The sequence below is a fragment of the Solenopsis invicta genome, chromosome 1 (genome assembly GCF_016802725.1).
Source record: "Solenopsis invicta isolate M01_SB chromosome 1, UNIL_Sinv_3.0, whole genome shotgun sequence".
NCBI classification, from domain to species: domain Eukaryota; kingdom Metazoa; phylum Arthropoda; class Insecta; order Hymenoptera; family Formicidae; genus Solenopsis; species Solenopsis invicta.
Genome location: NC_052664.1, coordinates 7,749,756 through 7,774,057, shown reverse-complemented (window position 1 = coordinate 7,774,057; position 24,302 = coordinate 7,749,756). Strand labels below are relative to the sequence as shown.

Here is a 24,302-nt window from a genome sequence, read left to right as displayed (position 1 = left end):
AACTACTTTCTTACTACGCTTCATATACAGTAAAAAGAAAAAAAAGAAATTAAAATTGATATTGCATTAATAGATGCACATAATGACTTATTGGCAGTATGTTTAAAATCAGTTTATTGATGGACCCGAAATCAACGTTTTGTGCCAAAACTGGTAAAAGCTTTTTTTTCGCTCATATATGAGTCATTATGAATAAACTGGTTAAAATCCATTTTATCGAGGGTAAAGGTTGCAATTGCCAATTTTATAAAATATGATACACGTAGCTAATATACGTATATACTGGTCCCTCTCTCGATTTTCACGTATCTTTTTTTTTATTTTTCTACACAATTAAGAATCGCGTAATCAGTAAAAAATAAAAAAATTGTCAATAGTTAAATTGTTATTTAACTTTAGGATTTGGTGAAAACTTTAGGAGACTTGGAGACTTCTAAAAGTCTTAATATTCCTGTTTATAATTGCTTCGCTTAAAATTAATATTATTCTTGGTAGGACTTAAGCGTCCTTTGTTAGACCTTGTAAGGCAAAATAACCCTGAATGCAACATCCGTGAACTACAGATCGATATGTTACTGTTGTAACAGCTCGTCATTATGTCATTTACTTAACTCGCACTACTAATTGCAAGGGTTAAGGCCGACGTTATATCAGAGATCTTGCATTTTCACTCGACGCTTTTTCCTTCTCGTCGCAAAGTTCTTCCATTCTCATCCGCTTATCGTCCGCTTATCGTCCGCTAGCAATATTATTAGTGAACATTCGACAAACGAGTTAGTGAACCAGAAGCTTCGCGTTACGCAACACGAACGATCGATGTATTTTTTCTCTCTTTTTTCTCTTTTTCTCTGTTTCTTTACTTTCTTCAGTAAAACGACGCGTTTTAACAATTTAATCGAATTTTACAAAAGGACTTTTCATTTCGAGGCCTTCCGAAGCAGCAATAATTTTCTACAACGTACCAGGATGGTACGCAAAGAGAAGAGAAATGAAATTTCGCGCGCGCGCGTGTACATTGCGTGTACAAAACGCTGGAGAACGGAAATTTTATGGATTTAATTTCATTCTTAAAACGAAACGTCGCTAACATCGATAGTACAACTTTGATCGTGCTCTGATAAAATTTCATCACGCACCATTACTTACTATAATAACACGCGCAGTTATTGGTGAGTGTTCCTATAATAGTTAGGTTGACAAGTTAATGAAGTTTTGATCCATTTTAAACAAATATTTGATAACCAATCGACGAAGATTTTTTTTTCAGAAATATAAAATAGTGCTAATTTATTTGTAAAATTTGTATGCATGAAGTAGAACAAAGAATATTGAGAAAAATAAAAATTCCATTTTATTTTAGAGTAGAAGTTGCAATTGCCAATTTTATGAAATATGATACATGCAACTAATATACCTACGAATATACTGGTCCCTCTCTCGATTTACACGGAATTCTACATGGTTTTTTTTTAAATATTTTTACGCAATTGAGAATCGCGTAAATGGAGTCTGTATAAAAAAAATGTTAGGGAAAATCCCACGTATAAAAATATTTAATCTAATCGTTATTCTACTATGAATACAAAGTGTATCAATACACTGCAAAACATATCCGCTCTAAATATGACGGAAAAAGTGACTTTTTTCCACTCTGTATGTAAACAAATGATCATTTGTTTAAAGCCGACAACCTAACTTAACCATAGCAACTCGCAATATGGCGACTCGACTCGTCAATCGTCAATCGCCGATAATTCCGCTTTAATTTCACACTTACTTAAAGTGGAAAAAAGTCACTTTTTTTTGTCATATTTAGAGCGGATATGTTTTGCAGTGTACGTTTAGGAAAACGACAATGCTGATCAAAAATGAATCTTAATGATCAGTAATAGCTTATAGATAAATTTATATACACATCTACAAATTCCTTTAAATTGCGTGTTGTATATATGTTTACTAGACTATAAAACAGCTGTTAAGTAGAATCAACAATGTAATATCACAAAATTCATTTACTAATGATTTTAATAATTTTTGATGCCAACAAGCTTCTCTACAATCTCCTCCCGAAAACTGTAACAAAATTATTTTTGATCATTAATTGTATTATAAGATCCGTTTTTGACCGACATGACCATTTTCTTTATTTAAATGAAAAATTTATTTTACATATTTGCACAAAAACAATAATAATAAGTTAAAAAAAAAACAAATGTCAATTTTTTGTCATTATTATTGTACTTCAAAGCAGTCAACCACCCAATCAGCAGACAATGTTTTTTTTATTTGTACTTAACTATACATTATGTATAATTTAAATAACGAGAATGACTGTGTCAAAAGCAGATCTAGTGCTCAATAATAATTTTTTAAATAAATTTACAAAATCCCTCAAACTGCGCGCCGCATACTTCTCGGATTTAAAACGTAACTTTTAAGAAGACCTTTAGTTCCTCGACGGTCGAACTGGCTAAGACATCTGCACAAAATGTAAGAAGATCCAGGTTTAAACCCTGACCGAGGTAATATTTTTTGCAATAAAGTCTTTATAGTTTTCGGGATAAGGAGTGGAGGGAGATCATGGAGATGCTGCTTGTAAGAATCAAAATTATTAAATTGATTAGCAATTTAATTTCGTGATATTATATGTCTGGCTTCTTAAAAGTTGTGTTTTGGCAAGTATGTGGTGCGCAATTTGAAAAATCTTATAAATTTTTATAAATTTATCTAGAAAAGTATTATTTAGCCCTAAGATCTGCTTTAGACCGATAGTCATTCTCATTATTTAAATTTGTTGATATGTTCCCTGTCATAGGATATCGTTTATATTGTACAATTTTTTGTAAAAATAATATTTATTAAATGTATATAAAATATTTATTTAACAATTTCATGTTTATTTTATATTAATTAATTATTTAAAGTAATAATTTAAAAGAACATTTACATTTATTAATTTAATAACCTTTTGCATTTTAATTACTTGTGATGACACGGACTCAAAATAAACTTAAAAAATCCAAACTTTTTAATTTTTAGAGTTTTTATGATCATACCCAGCAAACATAAAGTTACAATAATATATAATAATAAATATTAGTTGTAATTTCTCATTTAACAACAATCTAACTATTATTAATTGGAAAATTACAACTAATACTTTTATAACTGTATAATTTGATGTTTGCCGGATATCGATTCAAACGATATATAGTAATATGGAAAATTTGAACAGAACAGCAAATATAATTTACTGTACGAGATATGCTTAGAAAGTAATGCCTCACATTTTTTCTCAGTCAATAATAAAGATAAAAAAGTGAAATTTTATATGCTTCAAATTTTAAACCTTTCTTATTAGTGTGCAAAATTATATTTCAACAGCTGACGCAGATGTAGTTCTGTTAAAATGGCGTCTGTGAATGACTCGCATTACAAACAATGGTCTGTAAATGAATTTTTAAGTAATTGCAAAGGAAGAAACTGGCAAACATGCACAAACATTTGTGTGCTATGTACAAAATGCTGGAAGTTTGCAGTTAATTTATGCAGTGAGGATATAGCTGAACAGAATAATAACTGGTAGGTATATAGATATAAATGCATTCGTTTTTACGCTGGCGTATAAGTGACTATCATACAAGTCAATACGAATTATGTGTAAAGACAACATTTATATACAATATTATAAGTAAATTTACTACATTAAAAAAAATCAATTTATGAAAAAAAAGTGAGGTTTGACTTTTTGAGCACTTCTCATGTGATAAATGTTTAATGTAATCATAATACTTAATATTTTTTTGTTTTGTTTTATTGTTATCTCGTATTGATCACGATGGTATTTGATGTTGAAGACATATGAAATTCAAACATTTAATTTTTCCAATTTGAATAAAGTACTGCATTTATTGCTTTAAAGAATTTAAATAAATAGACAATTAAGATTAGAAATGAAAAAATGTTTAATGTTTGAAAAACGTTTAAGATTAAAAAAAAATAATTGTTTCATATTTAAGAAGTTTTTTAATTTTTGAAAACGCCTTATGTTTAAAATATGTCCTAATACGAATAATAATATTAATTTGTACTACTTACACTGTGTATATAAATATATACACATTCCACATGCGTGTGTGCGCGCGCGCGCGCGCACGTACACACACACACACACACACACACACACACGCACGCACGCACGCACGCACGCACGCACGCACGCACGCACGCACGCACGCACGCACGTACGCACGCACGCACGCACGCACGCACGCACGCACGCACGCACGCACACGCATATATAAAGATAAGATGTATAATTTTTAAATATTTTTAAAAATCGTCAAATGTAAAGAAGTTAAATATACTTTCAAATTTTACACAAATGTTTTTTAAACGTTTATCAAATGTCAGAAAAATATTTCTTCAAACGTTAAAATAAACGTTTTTTTTTTAATAAAAAAAACTTAATCTATTATTTTTAAAAATGTTTTTCAAATATTCTAAAAAACATTTTTGAAAACATTGTTTGCTGATAGAATAATCCAGAAAAGATCAAAATAATGTTATAAACACATTCAAGTAAGAGCTTTTAGTTTACAAATATAAATCCCATCGATTATTGCGAAAAGTTATCATAAAGATATTTTTTCACAATTTTATGTGCAACAATTTTGAAAGAATTCTACAATATATATATCATATGAAATGTTACAACAGAAATGTTTCTAAAATCTGTCATACTATATGCAATAAATTTGAAACTATACCTGCAGGCAGTACAAAAAGTGATTATGATATTAAAATGATGTGAAAATGGCTATTAATGACTCGAAAATGATTACTAAAGTAACTTTTCGATAAATCATGATTCAATGTTACATTATTTTGATGTACATATAACTTATTATTCTATTTGGTTTGTGATAATAATACCAAAGCAACAGATTGATACAAACATGTAATTGAACTATTGGACAGCAATAATAATGGATTAGCATATTTGTAATAGTACGTTAAATAGCAAATAGCATTTGCAATAATGCTTTAACTATAATATTTTTTTTTAATTTAAGAAAATTGAATTTGAATTTTTCAGAGGAAAGTTGATGAAAGTTATCTAAATATAAATTTTTTTTTATTTTATGTAATAAAATTCAAGTATATGAATGTCCCGTAAATAAAATTTAGATTAAAGCTTCTAGTTTTCGATACCATTTAACAACTTTGAAGAATATCAAATGATAATCTTGATTTCATCGGTCTTAAAATAAAATAGAAAAAGTTTATTTTTTCTTCATTATTTTTTAAATTGAATCTGCATTATTTTTTGCAAATAAAGTACAATATTCATTTTTAATGTATTATTCCTGAATTTGAATCTAAAATAATTCAAAATTAACTGATAATATTTAGATTACTCAAAAATTATCAAAATTGGTACTTTGACAAAATTGTATGCTTTTTACAAATAAACTTTTGATTTTTATTGGTATTTATACCTAAAAAATAAATATAGTATTAATATTGAAAGTGTATTATCCATAAGAGTTAAAATAAAAATTACAAAAAAGAAAAACTATTAAAAACTTTAATTATATAAAACAAAGTTTTGGAATATAATCAATAAACAGTTTTTTCATAACAAATCACTAAAAATTGAAGTTGACAAATAATGTTATCAACATTAGTTCTTAATCATTTTATTAGAATAATATAACTAATTAATTTATTTTTATTTTATATAATATATATATATATATATATATATATATATATATATATATATATATACACGTATATTTATATGCATATATTTTAGACATATATATTATATACATTTTTATGTACTTGTATATTATAAAAAAAATATAGAGCGGTGATGTATAGTAACTTTTGTATTGCGCGATTCGAATACAGAAATCACAATTGAACATACGCGTCAGATGTGATCCCTTGGTCATTCAAAATTATCTATTAGCCAACAAAATAGCCATATTAAAGTAATTTATACTTTTTCCTAATTTCTTTATAATTTTAGTTCATTTCTTCACTCGTGACATTAGTATTAAATTGTAATAGTTTCCTTTAACACATGTGTTTCTGAGACAAAATTTAATAGACTATAAAATGAGAATGTTTTTTTGCAAGGTGATATGGGGTAAAGAAGGTTAAACGGGTTTTTGTTTGCCTCCCTAGAAGTGTCAAAAAATTCTATTTTTGAACAATCAATAGTTATTTTCATTAGAAGATGAAAAAAACTAACTTTCTATAATTGCGGATTTTCTAAATTTTGATTTTAAGTTGTATTTTTAGCTATTTTTCAAAAACAAAAAATTTTGGGATTTTAAAAAATGGTGGGATAAAGTGGGACCAAAAAAATTCAGTCAAAACATCTATAAAAACCAACTTAAATCGATATCTATGTTTAATCAATACTTCTAAATAATGAATAACTGAATATAGAGCAATAAAATTCTTCCCTCTCTCTGTAATGGCTATAGCATTTAAACTTATAATTCTTTGATGGTTCGCAGCTACTGTCACATTATAGTAATATTTAATATTAAATTTTTTCCCTATATAAGTAATAACATTCGAAGTAATTAATAAAATCACTTGATGTGCACTAATCCTTCAAGAAAACATGAAAAACCCACTTTCCTCCACAACATTAATTTGCACGCAATCATTCATTACCGAAACTAAATTAAGTTTCTACAACATTTTTTTTATTTAGAAAAATAATAGAAAAACGATAACTGCACATAACGTTCCTTTGTTGAACATTTAAAAAACTTGCTTAAATTACGAATATTATGAACACAATAAAAACTTTATGAAAATAACTTTCAAAATCGGTCTCGTACAGCAACAAAATGTTTGTAAACAAATTCCAATAGCTAATTGAAACATGAGCTGTCATGATAAGCAACAGATAACAGTTTTTTGTTTTGCTCTAAACTCACTACTACATAGAAATTTTGATGGCGTTCCACTTTACCCCACATCACCCTACTTCTGTAAGTAGTATTTGGAAAATTATTCATATCATTTCGATTAAATGATAAGGAATAGAGGAAAGTAAAGTACTGTGTGCAGCGAAATTGTGCACATCCTGTCTAACAATTGATCACAGCCACTCGTAGAGTAATTTTTTTGTTTGGACAGCTAATTAGCGACGTGGACAATCGTGTGTCACCCGAAAATATCTGATAATCTCACCTATGATACTTTAATATCACTTCATGTTTCGGTTGACAAACGGGTCAAACAGAAATCTTATCGGTTAAAGGAAATGAATCGTAGCTTGCAGACCAACACAATCAAGATAAGATGTATAAGTCGACAAAAAAAATTAATCCTTTGACTGTATGCGTGAATCTGAAACATATTTGACGCAATGGATCCATTCCAAAATAAGCATTAAACGCATAAAGTATAATTTATTTTTGTTGTTCATTGAATGTTAAACAAGGACAAATGTTTCATGCGTTTGATGCGCAAATTTGGAACGTATCCAATGTAACATTTTTTACGGTATGTTGCAAAAAACATACAAATTATTACAAAATATATAATAATATTATAAAAACTACTATACCATTTAATAAAAGACACTTTCAATTTTGTATAATATTTACATTTTTAAAGTGTTTTTTATCTTGCCCACAGAGCTACTCCATTTTATCCCATCCGTAAAGCAAAATGGGGAAAAATGCCTTTCTTAATTTATTATAAATGAAGTTTACAATTCTCTAGAAAGATTTTATTTAACGATAGTTATATTGAAAGATTGATATCCAAAAAATATTTAAGAAGTAAAACTGATTTGTTGATTATAAAAACTTATTTTTTATTTATCATCAAATCTTAACTTTTCCATCTTGCCGCATCTTCTCCTATATATATATGCATTATTGTAATATAATACGTATAATATTATATATTCTCTCTACTTATACTGAACATATTTCAGAAATTATATTTATACTTATCATATTAATCAGATTGCAAACACTAAATAAAAACGTACAATAAAAAAATTAATTATAAGGTAAGTGTGCCTTATATGATCCATTTACTGTTTCTAATAATAAGTAAAGTACATGATGCATCGAACAAATAATGCTAATAAGTCGTATAGGCTATCAACATAACTTGTTTGTAATAGTTAACTGCTCAATTTGTGCATTATATTGTTAATGTCAAAAGTACAGGATGCGTCAGTTAAATCCGGATAAAACAAATAGTTTATTGAAATACTTTTTTCATTCAGAAAAAGCTTGAAATTATAAAAATTTTATATGTTACTTAAGGGATTCTTCCTAAGGGATTCTTCCTCCTTATTATTTTATATAACTCCCGATTGCTGTGATCACTGCTTCAATCCTGAAACGCAAAGACTCTGTTTTTAACTGCTTCTTGTCTAAATTCGTAAATGCTGCCTCAATAGCAGCTTGAAAGGTTGCCACGTTGGGGTGTCTGGAATTGTAGACACCTTTTCAATAATGCCCAAACGTAATAATCTAAAAAGTTTAAATCTGGATTATTGGAAGGCCGTAATTTCTTGGCTCAAAACGCGTCTACATTATCGGAAAGCCAGTTTTGCACTAAATGGCTTGTGTAAATTAGTACGCCGTCCTGTTGTGTTGCGTGGAATAGCATAAGTTATAAGATCGAGCAAGTTCCGCGCGATCCCGATCAAACATGTTCGAACATGTCTTGGACATGCGGGCGCCAGAGTTGGCGCGATCTCGGCTGTGCACGACAGCCACTCAGACAGAAGGATCGCGGAGTTGCTTACCAATTCGTTGGCAGCAAAGTGGTGGGATCGCGTGAGTCTCCGAGGATCTATAAAAATCGATACTTCCTCGAGCGGAGACACATTCTTCCTCAATCCTGCTAGAGCACTAGTCTCGTGCGAATAATAACGTTGGCGACTAGCAATATTATTCACGAGCGAACACGAGCAAAATTATAAAATTTGATACGTAAGAACGCAAGAAACGCGTTCAGTGTGAATTCAAAATTTAATAAAATTGTCACCAAAACGAAAAAACTAGTGTAAACGAGTTTTTCACCGTGCATACAACAACCGTCCTGTTGAAAGATGTTTCAAGTTCTCTCAGCAATCCGAAGCATGGTGGCCTCACTCACCACAAAAATAATCGCTAATTTCTTGCGACATCTGGGTCTTTTGAAATGAGTTCTTGAGCTCTTTGGACGACAGCCAGTATCCTTGTGGTCTTTTCTCTCGAATGACTTTGCCTCGCCAGGTTAGCAGAACTTTCTTCGAAATTCTCCGTGTTTACATACTTTTGCGTGATGTCGTAAACGGTTGATTTCGTGTATCTGAAGAACCGAATAATTTCGGTCCAGCGCGTAGCACTTCAATTATCGTCGCTTTTCTATTTTTTTGCGCACTTGGTCCAACAATCATTTACTGCTAAAATCACATGTAGCGAGAAATTCAAATTGAATTTAGTCCGGATTTAATTGACGCACTCTGTCAACTTTTCTTAATTATGTTTCTCATGATTTAATATTTCGTGGGAAAATTACTACAACGTTATTAATTTCCACAGTTTATATTATTGTAGTTCTATATTTATATTTTGCAACGCTGTTGCAGAACTAATATGGCCTAAAACAATAATGCGTACACACACATCGATGTAATGTTTCTTCGGTGCTTATATTATTTTAGCTTATAAATTTTAATTTACCTGTTAAACTTCGATTCATGGTTTTAAGAGAGAAAAGTTACATCAATTGTTCATTTAATGGATTATTAACAAAAATAGTTTTGTATATTTTTACATAATAATACTTTACTAAACATATGTGTATGTTAATAAACTTATAAATTTATAAATATAACATTGAATCGCTTTATTATTCTACACTTTTCTAATATTTTTTGTGAAAAAGAAGAAAACCCATAATTAGACCTATAATTATAATTAGGCCATATTTGAGTATGTATTTACCTAATACAATCTAAATGGCACTACTTTTTAAATGTTCACTCCACCCACGTAAATATTTGAAATTATTCCATATTTTATGTTAACGTTTAGAAACGTTACCTACTAAGTTTTTAACTAACATAAATATTAAAGAGCTAGAAACGAACAATGTCGGATGTTGTTTAAAAATTATAATTTATTGTAGTGTTAGGGGCATACGGTAGGAGGGTACGCCTACTTGACCTTTATCAACCATCATTTTTTTTAGAACATTCACTTAACATGCAATTCATAATAATCATAGACACGTAAATCCGCAACGACTTGGAGCGTAAGTATATTACGTTTACGCTGTCTCAATTTCAAATTCATCTCAATTTCAAATTCTATCCACTATGTGTTGTGTGTTGATATAAAAATATATATAGTTAATTCATCGTTTTCGCGCGAGAATAGTCTAAGTCCATGTTGCAAATTCGTTGTCAATTATTTAAAAAATGGTCCTTATGTGCATTATCATGTATGAGACGTTGTATTTGTCAATGTCGAGAAAATTGAACATTTTTTGTCTAGTTATGTCGGGCTCTTTATGGCTCTTTAAATAAAAGAATTCTTTTGTGATAATGTTTTTAATTTTGAATTTAGCAAAAAATTACAAAAAATCGGAAAGCTTAGATATAAGGCTATAAGATATAAATACTTTATACTTTATATATCATTTTTAAGTATTTAGAATCTTCTGAATGTAGTAAATTTAAATATCATTTCTGAAGTACTTTAAATTTATAAGAAAATAAAGTTAAAGTATATTAGATATAATATTTTAACTTATTATATTTAATAAATTACAATCAGAAATATTTCGAAAAGATTTCAGCCATTTCGGTAACTGTTTGGTAATATTTTAGAATAAATGCAAATTTGTTCAATAACTTTTCAGTAACTTTTCAACTTTACTAACTTTTAACTGCAAGAAATATCTCAAGGACATTTACTTATTCCAGAAATGTTACAAACATATTTCACAACTTTAACGAAATATTTCACTTTCCAGTTCCGAGTTATCTCTGAAAAATTTCTGTGCTTAATAGGAATAATTTCAATAAATAAATAAAATTGAAAGATAAGTTTTTTAACCATACAAAAATTGCGTAAAACTAAAACTGCGTATAAAAAAATATTATGTAAAAGAAAGGGAAGAATGCATTGTATGTTAGTGTATTTATTTACAGTAAAAAATAATTGTTGTCTTTAAAATATTCTTGTCTACTATTGTATTAAATAAATAATCATTAGGTGCTTATGAAAATTTGTAAAGTTTAGAGAACCTTTATAGAAGGGAATTACAAATTGATCATGTGAATAATTCTATAATTAGTCAAAGTAATTTTTGCTTAGAAGCTCAGGATCAATGATTGACTGGAATGAATTCTTGCTCAGAATTAAGTGATGAGTTTGCGCCTTTATTCTATTTAGGCTCTCTAGTAGGGTCAAATTTGCGCACCAATAACTTTAAGAATGACATGCTTTTCTGCTTTCGAAAATGTGTCTTATTTAGCCTATGCTTAGTATGTGTGGAAAAATTTTGTGAATTTTGTTTCTTTAATTATTGTTTTGTTTTTAGGCAAACCTCGACAAAATTTCTTTATTACTGTATGTTTTTTTAACCGAAAGGACAGCAGCAGAGGCCAAAAAATTTTGTGCAACATATATGGTGAGCGAGTTGTGACAATAAGCATTTATAAAGAGTGATATAAGGACTTTTGGAGCAGTGATTTAGATTTTAATATTTCACTAAATCTAGTTGCTCCAAGTAAATCATTAGAAAACTGCAAGCTTTGTTCGATTAACTAACAATGCAACTTATTTTGCAACTCATTCTTGTTTTAATTTATTAAAAATATAAACTTATGCAAAAATTTTATAATTACCCAAACGACATAGTAATTCAGGAACAATTCTTGAAGACTTCATTGGAAAGAATTAATTATGAACTCTCTTGCAAACGAATATAGTATTCAAAATCAACTCATTTTTCTTAATGCAAAATGATTTAAAACATCTGAATTGTTTAAAAACTCTTTAGAAATTCCGAGTAGACATATAATTTCACCTTGTGCATGTAAATTATATTATAAATTCAATGTCTCATTGGCTTCCAAGTACTTTCGGCATTACTCAAGATAGCAGCTTCGGGAATTTTTGTCAAGAAACTCTTAGAGCATTTTCAACAGTGCTTAAATACATTCGGTGACGTAGACGACCCAAAAGCGTTCGCCAGCGTTTATTTGTAAAAACACAATTTTCCTGTTTTCTTTGGGAGAAATTTGTTACTCTTAAAAATTAATGCTTGTCGATGCTTGCGTCCTTCTAGTCCAGTGTGGTCGACTCTGCTACTTTGTAAAAGTCAATAAAAAACTGTAACTTTATACATATTTCAAAAATATGCTTTAAGTATGTTTTATCTTTTAAATAACGTATTGAAGTGATCTGTCAGTGTTATATATAATGTATTGACATAAGTTCACGGATCATCACTTAGGTAGCAGTACTTCCATACGCAGAAGTCAAGCAACGTTGGTAGCGGTTTTGGCTTGGATGGGAAATTTTTGAAAAATATTTCTGAGGAAAAGATTCCCGAATATCTTTTTTTTTACTTTAAAGAACATTTATATTTTATTTTATGTTAAAGAAACGTTTTTTTTTTACAAAATTGAAATAAATATTTTTTTAATGAAATAAGTTTGAAGATCGATCCCAAGGGGGATATAAAATATCTTTTTGAATATTGCTGAACTTTTTATAAATTGTTAATTAAACTCTTTTTTTACTGACATTTCCTGTTGTATTGGGAATGAACAAAATTAATTCTTTCAATATATTTTCTGAAGATTAAAAAAAACTCATTGCTCTTTTAGTTGAACTCAATACAAATCTTTTAAGAACTCTTGATGCCATCTGAATATACATTCTAGAAGCAATGCGTTAATCTAAAACTAATACAAAATTGTATTTTTAATTGTATGAATAGTTTGCACTAAATATTTCATTGATTAGTCGTAGCAGTTCAAAACGTATATTTCTCTCGTATTCAACATATCAGATTAAATGAGAGAATTTTAACATTTCAATATATGAATTTAATATCAAGTATATTGCCGCGGGATCGTTGGATAAAATTTGCGACAAGCGCCGGAAATTAGGAGGCACTGATATCCTTGGGCAAATATGTAACCACGGTTCTTTACAACATAGTTCCGACTGTCATCCCGAGTATATATTACGCAGCTGTATCATAGGTATCATTAGTATGCATAGGAAAACTTTTCGTGGGGAAACGCACGGACGCTCATATACGTAGTCCATTCGGCTATCGCTGAGTACGCGCAAACATCTCCCTATTATCTAAAAGTTGCCTATCGCAAATGTCCTTGCAAATTACAATCTCGCGTGTTGTACGTCCTACCTACTTCCTTCAAGTTTTTGCATTAGACACAGCTTGATAGTATCGTTGCATATGTGAAATATGAAGGAGAAAGATTATATAATATTATATTATCAGAAATATGTTATTCTCTCGTGCCAACAGTCTCAGTAAGTGGGATTCTACGCTTTTCCTGTTCCGATATGAATGTCGTAAAAATAAAGGTGATGATTTTTATTACGATAAGATTTTAAATTAAGTGATACGTAAAGTTAAAGTTAAAACTTATTTTCTTTCAAACAGAACAAGAAGAACAGAAAGAAACGGAATGCATTAAAATCAATTTTACTAATATTTTATTCGGAACTCTGAGATAATAACATATATCATACAGAGTGAATCACTAAATATGTTACGTATAATTTTTTTTCAAAAGTCGTTACATGGTACAGGGTAAAGTCGGTATTTACGCCGCAGGAGGATGTACGGCGCAGCAGTCAGAAAACATAGAAGGAATAAAGATAATTTGCTCACAACAACTTTGTTATGTGCTTTTATGCTATATTATAGTATTGTATTGTAATTACAGTTTTTTTATTGTTAATATTAACGAAAAATTGTGAATTGAATTAATTTTTTCATGTAGAAGTAGCGCGATCGGGTATTACCATCTACGTGTATTACCATACGTAAAATAATTATTCTAGGAAATGTAAAAGGCATAATGATTATTTCATGATATGCAAATGTAGAGCGATAGTAAAGGATGGAATACAAGCAAGATACAAGTGCATAGCTCTTGTATTTTTTATTTAGTTTGATATCTTGTATATTTCACTTGTTTAGGATATACGGCCTTTTCAGCGAGCGGGATTTATGCCGTAATACAGACACTGAGTGATTGGAAAGCAATACTTACCCTATGTTGAGCACTATGTTGAGAACACAATGCGCACTTATCTGCACTTTGTTGATGTCTGTGCATATTAACTTCTTCAATATTGCATTATTATTACTTTGTATACATATTTACTGTTCTTATTCCTTAATAAACTTTATAAATACATTTTATAAATCATTATGTTATTTTATATCACATTTGTAAATGTTATTTGTAAATTATTGATGTGCCATGTATCTTACACATGAGTAGTCGTAAATCCCGCTACTTTTTTTATATGACAAAAATGCAAGAGTTTCTTTAAGTTTCTTTTTCAAGTATAAAAAAAAAATATTTAATATTAAAAATTTTTTTATAGTACTAAAAAGTATGAAGTTTTCATTAGTATAATTTATTTTCCTTAAACATAGTGAATAATACTTGATAAAGTAATTAAGTTTTCGATAGTTACGGCGTATATACCACCTTTACTCTATTATATTTTATGTTAAAATATCTTGTACTCAATTAATTTTTTGATAATCGTACTTTAATTTTATAAACAGAATAATAATAATAAAATAAATCAAAATTGAAAATATATAGTTGCCTGTAAATTATTAATTTTTTTATATTTTTAAAAATATGTATGTATGTAAAATGTATATATGTTACCATATATACTTTTATAGAAGGAATGATTAGAAAAGTCGTATTTATTAAAAAATAAAGGTGACTTTCACAGATTTTCAAAGATATTCCGCCTAACTAACTTAATTTTAAAAGTAATATTGTAGTACACATCAAGTAATAGTTACATAACTATTAGTTATAATTTCGTTAATAATGAAACTGTTATATAACACTGATTATATAAACATCTTTATTGATTTTTTACCCCGTACATGTTATTATGTATGGAAATACAGTTATTCAGATATAATGTACCATTTTCTTTCTTTTGTCGTATTCTTCTTTGTATGAAGAAAATTTTTGTCTCTTATAGAAGATAAATTCAACAACAAAATAGCTGACTATATTACATTTACAAGTTCTTTCTTTATTAACATTATTCACTCTGTCATGCAGCATGTAAAAAATATAAAAATATAAAATAATTACATTTTACAATCTCCGCCCTGCAATTTTATCGAAAGACATTGATTTTTACTTCAAACTACAGACGTGCATAATGATATTGTAAAGTGAAATTTACCTACACAAGTCTCGTAACACGACCACGACTTATCCGTCGCAAAGCCGTGGAGCAGCGAGAGCCGTGTTGAGATAATGTCTCAACAAGAGTGGAAAGGTCGAGACACGAGAATAGCGAGCAAGAAGCCTATTATGTATTTGGCGCCGCGCGACGCGCACCCCAGAGGAACGTCGTGCGCGATGCAACAAGTTGCGAATGCAACAAGGCATATCGTGTGTACCCTTCTCCCTTCTCAACGATGGATTATCGAGTAAAGCGCACGACAAACAACTAACGAAAGTCCTTGGAGGCTTAAAGGAGGATTAATATAAAGCGAGAACGCTCTCAAATAGATTTTCGAAGCGGAGATTGTAATTACACCGTATATAAGCACTCTGAAACGTTCCTTTTGTCGCGTTTCTTTATAAAGAAGTTTCCCGCAAAAGTGCTTGTTTTTCTTGATAGTTTTCAATTTAATTGCACAGCCGCTATTTTTTATTAGAAAGAAGAAAGTTCAAAATGACTACAAGTCGACATAATATCCAGAAAATCTATTCCACAACATTTATTAATGTATATGTGAAAAAAAAGTAACTTATAATCCCGGAAAATGCTGTGAAAATTACTATAACAGAAACAATATAACGTCGTGTAGAATACGTACTGCATAGGAAGCGTGTTTCAGTTTTCTTTATTTCTCTGTAAAGTTCAATACACACACACACACACACACACACACACACACACACACACACACACACACACACACACACACACACACACACAATATCAAGAAAGGCTGTAGTATCTCATGCCAAGTACATTTTTTTCCCATGAAAAAGGCATTACAATGTATAATTTACAAGAAGGAGTGCTCATTTTTGTGCTCATTTTTGGATGCATTTCACATGCAGACTTCACGGTACAGTCGTCTATGTTTAGTATTTCTCGCGCTTTAAGGAACGAAAGTCAGTTCTACTTATAATATCATATGTACAAACTTATTTGCAACTGCCACTTTTATTAAATAAATAATTTTTTTAATAATTTTTTATTTAATTTAGGACCGACGTCGAAGACATGGTGATTATTGATTACATTTTTGTTTTTATTATTTATTATTTTAACTAATCGTATATGACTCAAAATTCGAAAATCAAAACAACAAACAATTGAGAAAAAGACTATTGAAAGCCAGCACGAATATAGGTACGCAAACAAAATTAATAATATCTTTATAATTATTTATTTATCTTAAGAAATAACAAACTTAAACGAAGGTTTCGACTCGCTTTGGAATCATCTTCAGCGTATCGATATAAAGAATAAAAAATTCTAGTCATCAGTCAGCAAAAACAAGGAACAGTCGAGTCACCAACGGTTTACTAAATCCGCAGTGGCATCTCTACCTGTGGCAGTGTCGCAGGAAAAGACACTTCTCTACACAACGATCGCAAATTTTGTTTTAGATGGCAAATAATTATCTTAATTAAGATTGTATTATTATTTTAAATTCTAATTTTATTCATTTTTGTATGTTCTTTAAGTATAAACTTTTTTTAAAGGTCTACAATACGCAAAAAGTTATAAAGATTGTATTAATTTTTTTTTTATATATCTGTGTAAGTAGATGAATGAAAATTATTATATATTCATATATGTACTCATTTTTTAATGTGTTAATGAGAAGAAATCCCATTTTTAAGTCAAAGGCGGTTTTGATGTTTAATAATATTGATAATATAATTCCTTAATTTATTTACAGTCTAATATAATTATTATTTATAAATGTTATCTAAAAAAGACGTTCTTTCAACAATATTTATTGCGACAAACATCATTTATATGTCCCAGTGGTTGCATTAGTCAATTTAATTAATTTTATTTTAAGAAATTTTATTTCTTTCTCAGTTTATAATTGCATTCCCACTCTGACAATTCGTATATAGACATATAATTTATAGAATTAACAAATGTATTTAAAAAAAATTGATATAGAAATATTTTTAAGCATTAACAATTTCAACAAAAAAATAACATTTTTTCTTTTTCTTGACTTATTCTTATATTGATCTTATATAAATTTATTATTATGCATATAAAAATACAAACAATAAAAGTAAAAATAAAAATAAGGCTAGTAATCACCACATCCTCGTTAGTCTTAGATTAAACGAAAAATGATTAATAAAATTATAACACAAATATATTTATCAAAAATGTTTATAAGTTTGTTTATAAGTTTGTATTACAATAACATATAAATTGAACTGCTCCTTGTTCCTTGAAGCAAAAGAAATATCAAACATCGACAATTAGACCGGGAAGATTGTAAAATATGTCTAAAAATGAGAGCGTAAATAGGTATATTAGAATTTACAGAAGTCTCTGACCATACAAAAATAAAGAAAATTGTAAACATAATGTCTCGTATGTAATACGTATTTTACGGGATATTATTGTATTTTTAGTTATTTTCTCAGAACTTCTCGACATTATAAATATAGCGTTATAAATGTTATTTTTTTTATATACATTAATAAAAATTGTAGAATTGGTTTTTTAGGTGTCGGTTTAGGGCTAATTGTGACTATTTTTGCTGCTTAAGCGAATATTTCACTGAATTATACTGGTATTTTGAGACTACTGATATCTTGAGAAAAAGTAGCATGTATTATAGTCTATGGAAATTATTTTAATCTTTTATAGTTGATTAGTTAATTTATTAGCGTTTAATTAATAACATTTAATTAGCGTTTAATAATGTTTAGTTGGGAACAATGAGTTAATATGATCCTTCTTTCTTAAAAAGTCCGTGTTAAATCGATAGTCAAATTCATTGTTACCTGTATTACAATACCAATTGTCTGAAGCTCAATCGCGTGATTTTGTATCATAAATTAATGTCATCATTAAATTTGATAATTGGTATAATATTTTAACAACATTATATAATGTAAGTTTTTTGTGTGTTGCGGGATGTTTTCAAATCTAAATTTAGAATCAGCAAATAAATGGTTCATAAAGCGCACGTCTGTGTTATCTTATTCTACCGTTTAAAAGTATTAGTCTTTTTTTGTCTTTCTTAATTAAAGGAATTTTGAAGTAGAATAAATTTCAATCTTCCTTTAAAACCTTTTAAATGTTGGACTTAATAATAATCTTGATGGTTAAAAATATTACATTCTATATATATCAGGATATATGTAAAAGGAAAATATAGAACTTGAACGCGCGAAATTAGACATAGAAAAAAGATATTTACAAATCTCAAATACTTTTAAGCGATAATATTCATATATGAAAAAATCCGTGTGTTATGTTAAATCGATAGATGAATTTATTGTTATCTCTATTAAGCAGTGCCGATTAGTTGTCCTAAGCTCGATCGCGTGTAACGACTTTGTATCATAAACCGATATCATCGTATATTTTTACAATTAATGTAATATTTTTTATAAGATTTTATACACTGTCATTTTTTTATGTGAAGTACTCCAATTTTACAGTTTAGATCAGAAAATAAATAGCGCGCGCTTAGCGTGAATTTTGTTTATTAATACCAAATTGATAATTTTTTATTAAATTTTTAGAAACTAATCGTAATCTTTTGTAAGTTTAAAAAAACAATGACGCGACATTAGTAAATAATGAATTTGATAACTTGAGTCAATTAGACTAAAAGCAGAATGTAATCTCCAGTATTTTATCATTCAATTACATTCGTTTTAACGTGACGAACGTTTTAACGTGACGAACAAGTTTCAACGAAATTAATTATATATCAATGGTGCGTGTAAAGTTGAATAAAGTTCAATCTCCACGAATTATTGAAATTGACAAATAAACAATCTGTCGAATATGCCGCCTTGTTATTTGAAATTATAATGATCGGGGTGAATGTGAGCCTGTTGCATACGCTTGTTGGAAATTAAAGCATACAAGCGCAATATCCAGTTTAATTACTAAGTTCAACAATTTACTTTTAACGTAATGCAGTAAAAAATTTTATTTGCATAACGCATTAAAAATTGCATACATTTATTTGTTAAATGTGAATGTTTGACTTCCTTTGATTGTACCTCAAGCTCTTATTGTACCTCAAGCTCTTAATTTTACATTTGGCTAAATGATGCAAAAAGCTTTTTTATGCAAAGTTCACACGAATCGCTCGTATGGCATAATATAATTTACGGGAAGGTCATTGCTGTATAAATCTCTGTGCATTTACCGTTTTTCAATATTGTACACCGCTATGTATTGAAGAGAAAAGCAAAAATCTCATATTTTGACGTTATCGTTCAATTCCTTTACTACGCATTCGCCCATGCATCGAATTTTTGTGGCACAAAATAAAAAGATATTGCACAGATTCGAAAATCTATCATACACACCCGTGTAATCAGTATTTCATAGTAAGTTTAGCGTGAAATTTGAAACAAATACTTATAATATAATATTCTTACACGATCTACACTTTTATATAAAAATACATTTTACTATTTAAAATGCTGATTATACTCAAAATTTTCAACTGCAACATTTTTTACTCAACTCTTTTGACAATGGAGTGGGAATATGAAATGGCACCTGATAAAGACATAATTTAAGTAATGTATCAATAATAGCATGTGCAGTAATTGTAAAATTCTACCATCATATAATATGATAAAATTATAAAAGTTAATACATATCTTTATAAGAAACGTATCAACTTCTGTTTAAATAAAAACGTAGCATTTTAAATTGAAAAATTTGAACTCAGCAACACAATGTGTACGTTTCTGATATCTATTTCCAACAACGCAGATTAACTTTGATCTCAGTTTAATTTACTCTTTATCTTTCTTTAGTTCTAAGAATTCGAAATAAATAAAGAGTAGGTTAAACTGAGATCAAAGTTAATCTACATTGGCAGAAATGGGTATAAGTGCGCTGAAACAAATCACTTTTAATAATTTTGTGAGGGAGAATTATATTTTCTTAAATATAATTTTAATTAAAAAATTGTATTTAAAAAAATAAAAATCTTTTCCTTCAGTTAGTTGTTATAAAATTGAATATAAACAATTGAACATGATCTGTAATTTTACAACTTTTACGTACACATATTATTAAATACAAATGTATTTATGATCAGTTAAAGGATTATTTTACAATAAAATGTAAGTTTTTATAAAAGTAAAAAAATATAATTAAAGTTACGATTGTGACACATGAACGAAGAGTGTGCTTTACCTGAACGGGTCCGGCAGCCGCATAAGCGACCACGACGATGAAAACGATCGCAATCGATGAACCGAAAAGTGCCATTACGCCGCGCGTCAGTACACTATGCTTGATACCAATGGATGCTGAAAACTTGTTCTTCCGAGGAAAAACTGATCGGCCGCGGCTCTCAAAGACTTGTGATGCACACGATGTGAAAAACGCGTGGAGTGCCCTGAGTCTCGTGCTCCCATGAAATATATAGAGGGCTGCGCTCCCTCCTGCTAGGAAGGGGTGCAAATGTCGCGCAGACGCGGCGTGTCGCAGGTCTTCGTCGGTGATTAGATACATCTTTCGTTTCGCGATGCGAACTTTGACGCATACATCAATATGTATACAATTCTCCGCTGCCATCAAAAGCGAAATTAAAATGTATATTAAAGATACAGTACAGATTTTTAAAATAATGAAAACATTACAGGTTGATCTACTATGAATTTAAAAATAATATAACAAATTTATCGATAATTTTCTACCCGGATTAAAAATTGCTTTAACAAGAAGTAAAAATTTGTTCTAATAAAAATGATTAATAAATGATGACACAAATCTGATTGCTTTGTATATAAGTACGTTAAGTATTCATGATGATTTATATGAAGTTTCATTACGATATATATAGAGATTAGTTGTTCTTTAAATAAATAAAAAATTTATTTATTTTATTTATAAAATAACTAAGCTCAGACTTGAAATAAAATTTTGCCTAAATCTTGGATATTTAAAATATTTAGACAAGATTTAAATTTTCTATTATTTTTTAAATTTTAATATTATAACAATAATAACAAAAAAATAATAACAAATAAAACAAATAAACTATAAAAATGTACTTTGTGAAAAAATAAAATGTTATAAACACAATTTTTATAAGTTGTAAAAATGTTTGTAAAAATGTATAAAATTAATCTTCTTATGTAGAATGGGAAACAAATAAATAGCATATGAGCTTATACCTTTGTGCGATGCATTTAACAAAATTAATTTTGTTTGTGACGATGAAAATGCGATAATTGAGAGACAAGTTTTTCTCCTCAATTATAACAATTTTAATTAGTGTTGCGTGAAATAAAATATACATTTTTTTAAAGACTTTAACCAATTTAATCAATTTTTGTCATTCTTTTATATTTGTCTTCTGAGAATATAATGATTAAAATTACAAATTTTCTTATAAACGATGTGACAATACTTCACTCAACTTGTCAGTTTGAATGAGTGAGTATTCATCATGTCGTTCGGATAATTTAAATTCTATACGTTTTCACGGTCTAGAAGAGATAAATGAATAATAAACGTACGTTTAATCTATCAAATCGAACATGTTTTCTGACCAATAGCAATTTTTTGTCAAATATAAAGAGTAAGTATTTTTCGATAACACATCAATTAATGTCAAGCTGCGACATTAAAATGATGCTATGAAAACTGGAAGAAGGAGATTAATATCAGAAGATGAGCGCAAAATATGTACAGGTTAATTTTACTTAAAGTAATACTTAAAAGCTTAATCAAGCATCTTCGAAGCAGCTAGGATTTGTTGATGTAAAAACTCTAGAACAAGAATTTTAATAACTCTTGAATAATTTTATGTATTTCTTTCAATAGATTGTGAAATTAACTAGAGGCTGTCTGAAGAGGATCATTCTTGTTTGCCAATGTGCATTAACCTCTGACTTATAGTTATGATTATTTCATATTGACATATTGGAATGTGATAAAACCCTGACAATTCTTATGAATTCTTTATTGATATCATAAACATATTCTTAATTACATTTCTGCTTGACATGTGACTTAATAAACAATATATTAACTTTTTCTTCCTTTCGCTTATATTTCTTTGTAAAAATTATAAATTTTTAAAAGAAAAGTTTAAAATTTAAAAAATTTTTTAAAGGACCCCGCACTAATCTTATGGAAAAACGTCTTTCTATGGATTTGGCTAATTTTTTGATACGATGTAGTTTTTTTCATTCTGAACAAATGTCTCAATAGAGACACAACTTGATCATATGAGCTGTTGCTACGGTACACAAACTTTAAAAGGTCCAAATTTAACGTAAAGTATATCTATAATTACTAATATAAATTACCAATTTATAATTTACATATATACTAGATATATACTAGATTTTCAGTACTAGCAGTAAATTTCGGAACGCAGCCATCATAATTACAAGACAGTGCATACATCACTGATCGATATACACACACACACACACACACACACACACACACAGCGCGCGCGCGCGCACGCACGCACGCACGCACGCACGCACGCACACACGCACGCTATATATATATATATATATAGTTATAAATACAGTACTGAAATGAGAGATTGTTCATTGTTTTTAAATAATACACTAATTCCAATTTAGATAATAGTTTTATTGTTAATATAATGTGATTCCTAGTCTTGAAAGTGCTGTATTAATAAATAAATAATGTATATAATGTATATTTATTATATAATGTAACTGATTATTAATTTAATTGCTTCAAAAAATTAAATTTTAGAAAAAAAATTTTAAATAATTAAATTTTACAAAAAATAATAATGTATTAACATTACGAGTATTTTAAATTTAATTGTTATGCAATGTTGCCACGTTATCATCATGCGTTGCCTATTTGATGAATATTTTTACTATCCTTTATAGGAAAATATAAGTCTTTTTAAATTTACATTGTCTATTTAAATAAAATATTTTTATTTTATATTTAAATAGACTTAACTCATACAGCATATATTAACCGAGGGGCGTTCTGGATACATCCTGGTCATTTTTAAAACATCTTTTAAAGGTTTTTGCTGAATGTGAAATGTACATTATAATGAATGATTTTTAACTTTATCTTATACACAAATGTCTCAAATTAAAAGAAAATATCTACTGGATAAAATTTTGCATATTTTTAATATAAAATTGTGTACATTTAGAATTAAACATTTTCAAAACGGTACAATAAAAGTCAATGAAAATTTTTCCAGATATTGTTGATGTAATTAACTTCCGTATTATATATATAAGTATGATAAATTTATTTTATATTTTATTAAACATTAGAACATACTTAAAAGATGAAAAGAGTAATATTTCTTACCTTTTTATAAAGAGAACGGCATAGTAACATATGATTTTAGGAATTGTAATATTCTTTCATGATTTTCGCCATTACAGCACGATTAATCTAATCGGACGATTCTCTGCACGCACATTAGTTCAGGAACCGCGAATTGCGTGCAGGGAAAGCGATTTCCCGCGATCGATCCTACTCTCGTATCTGGTGCAGAAAATAATTCTTGGCCCTGAAAATCGCATACATTTGTGCGCACCGTTTATCATTAATATTTGTCGCGCGTAAACAATGCGGAAATGACGCAATGGCAAACGCAAACGGGAGGAAATACGAAACAAAATTGAAGTATGGATTTCAAGCGTCAGCTCGAGAATGACATTAAAACGCAAAAATAAAAGGACACTCGTGTTTTCTTCTCTCTAAAAATATTTAATTTAAATTTAAATTGTTTCTGTTTATTTACGCGTAGTAAATTAC

At 28.7% G+C, this 24,302-nt stretch overlaps 1 protein-coding gene across 1 annotated transcript in view; it reads right to left on the bottom strand.

Annotated features, from left to right (window-relative positions):
* The window catches only part of LOC105197629 (orcokinin peptides type A), a 51,200-nt gene extending 30,270 nt beyond the window's left edge, over window positions 1-20,930 (bottom strand). Inside the window, exon 1 of the mRNA XM_011164095.3 lies at window positions 20,709-20,930. Coding sequence (XP_011162397.1) covers window positions 20,709-20,783 — 75 coding nt within the window. The 5' untranslated portion in view covers window positions 20,784-20,930. The remainder of the gene's footprint in view (window positions 1-20,708) is intronic.
* Between the last annotated feature and the right edge of the window lie 3,372 nt (window positions 20,931-24,302).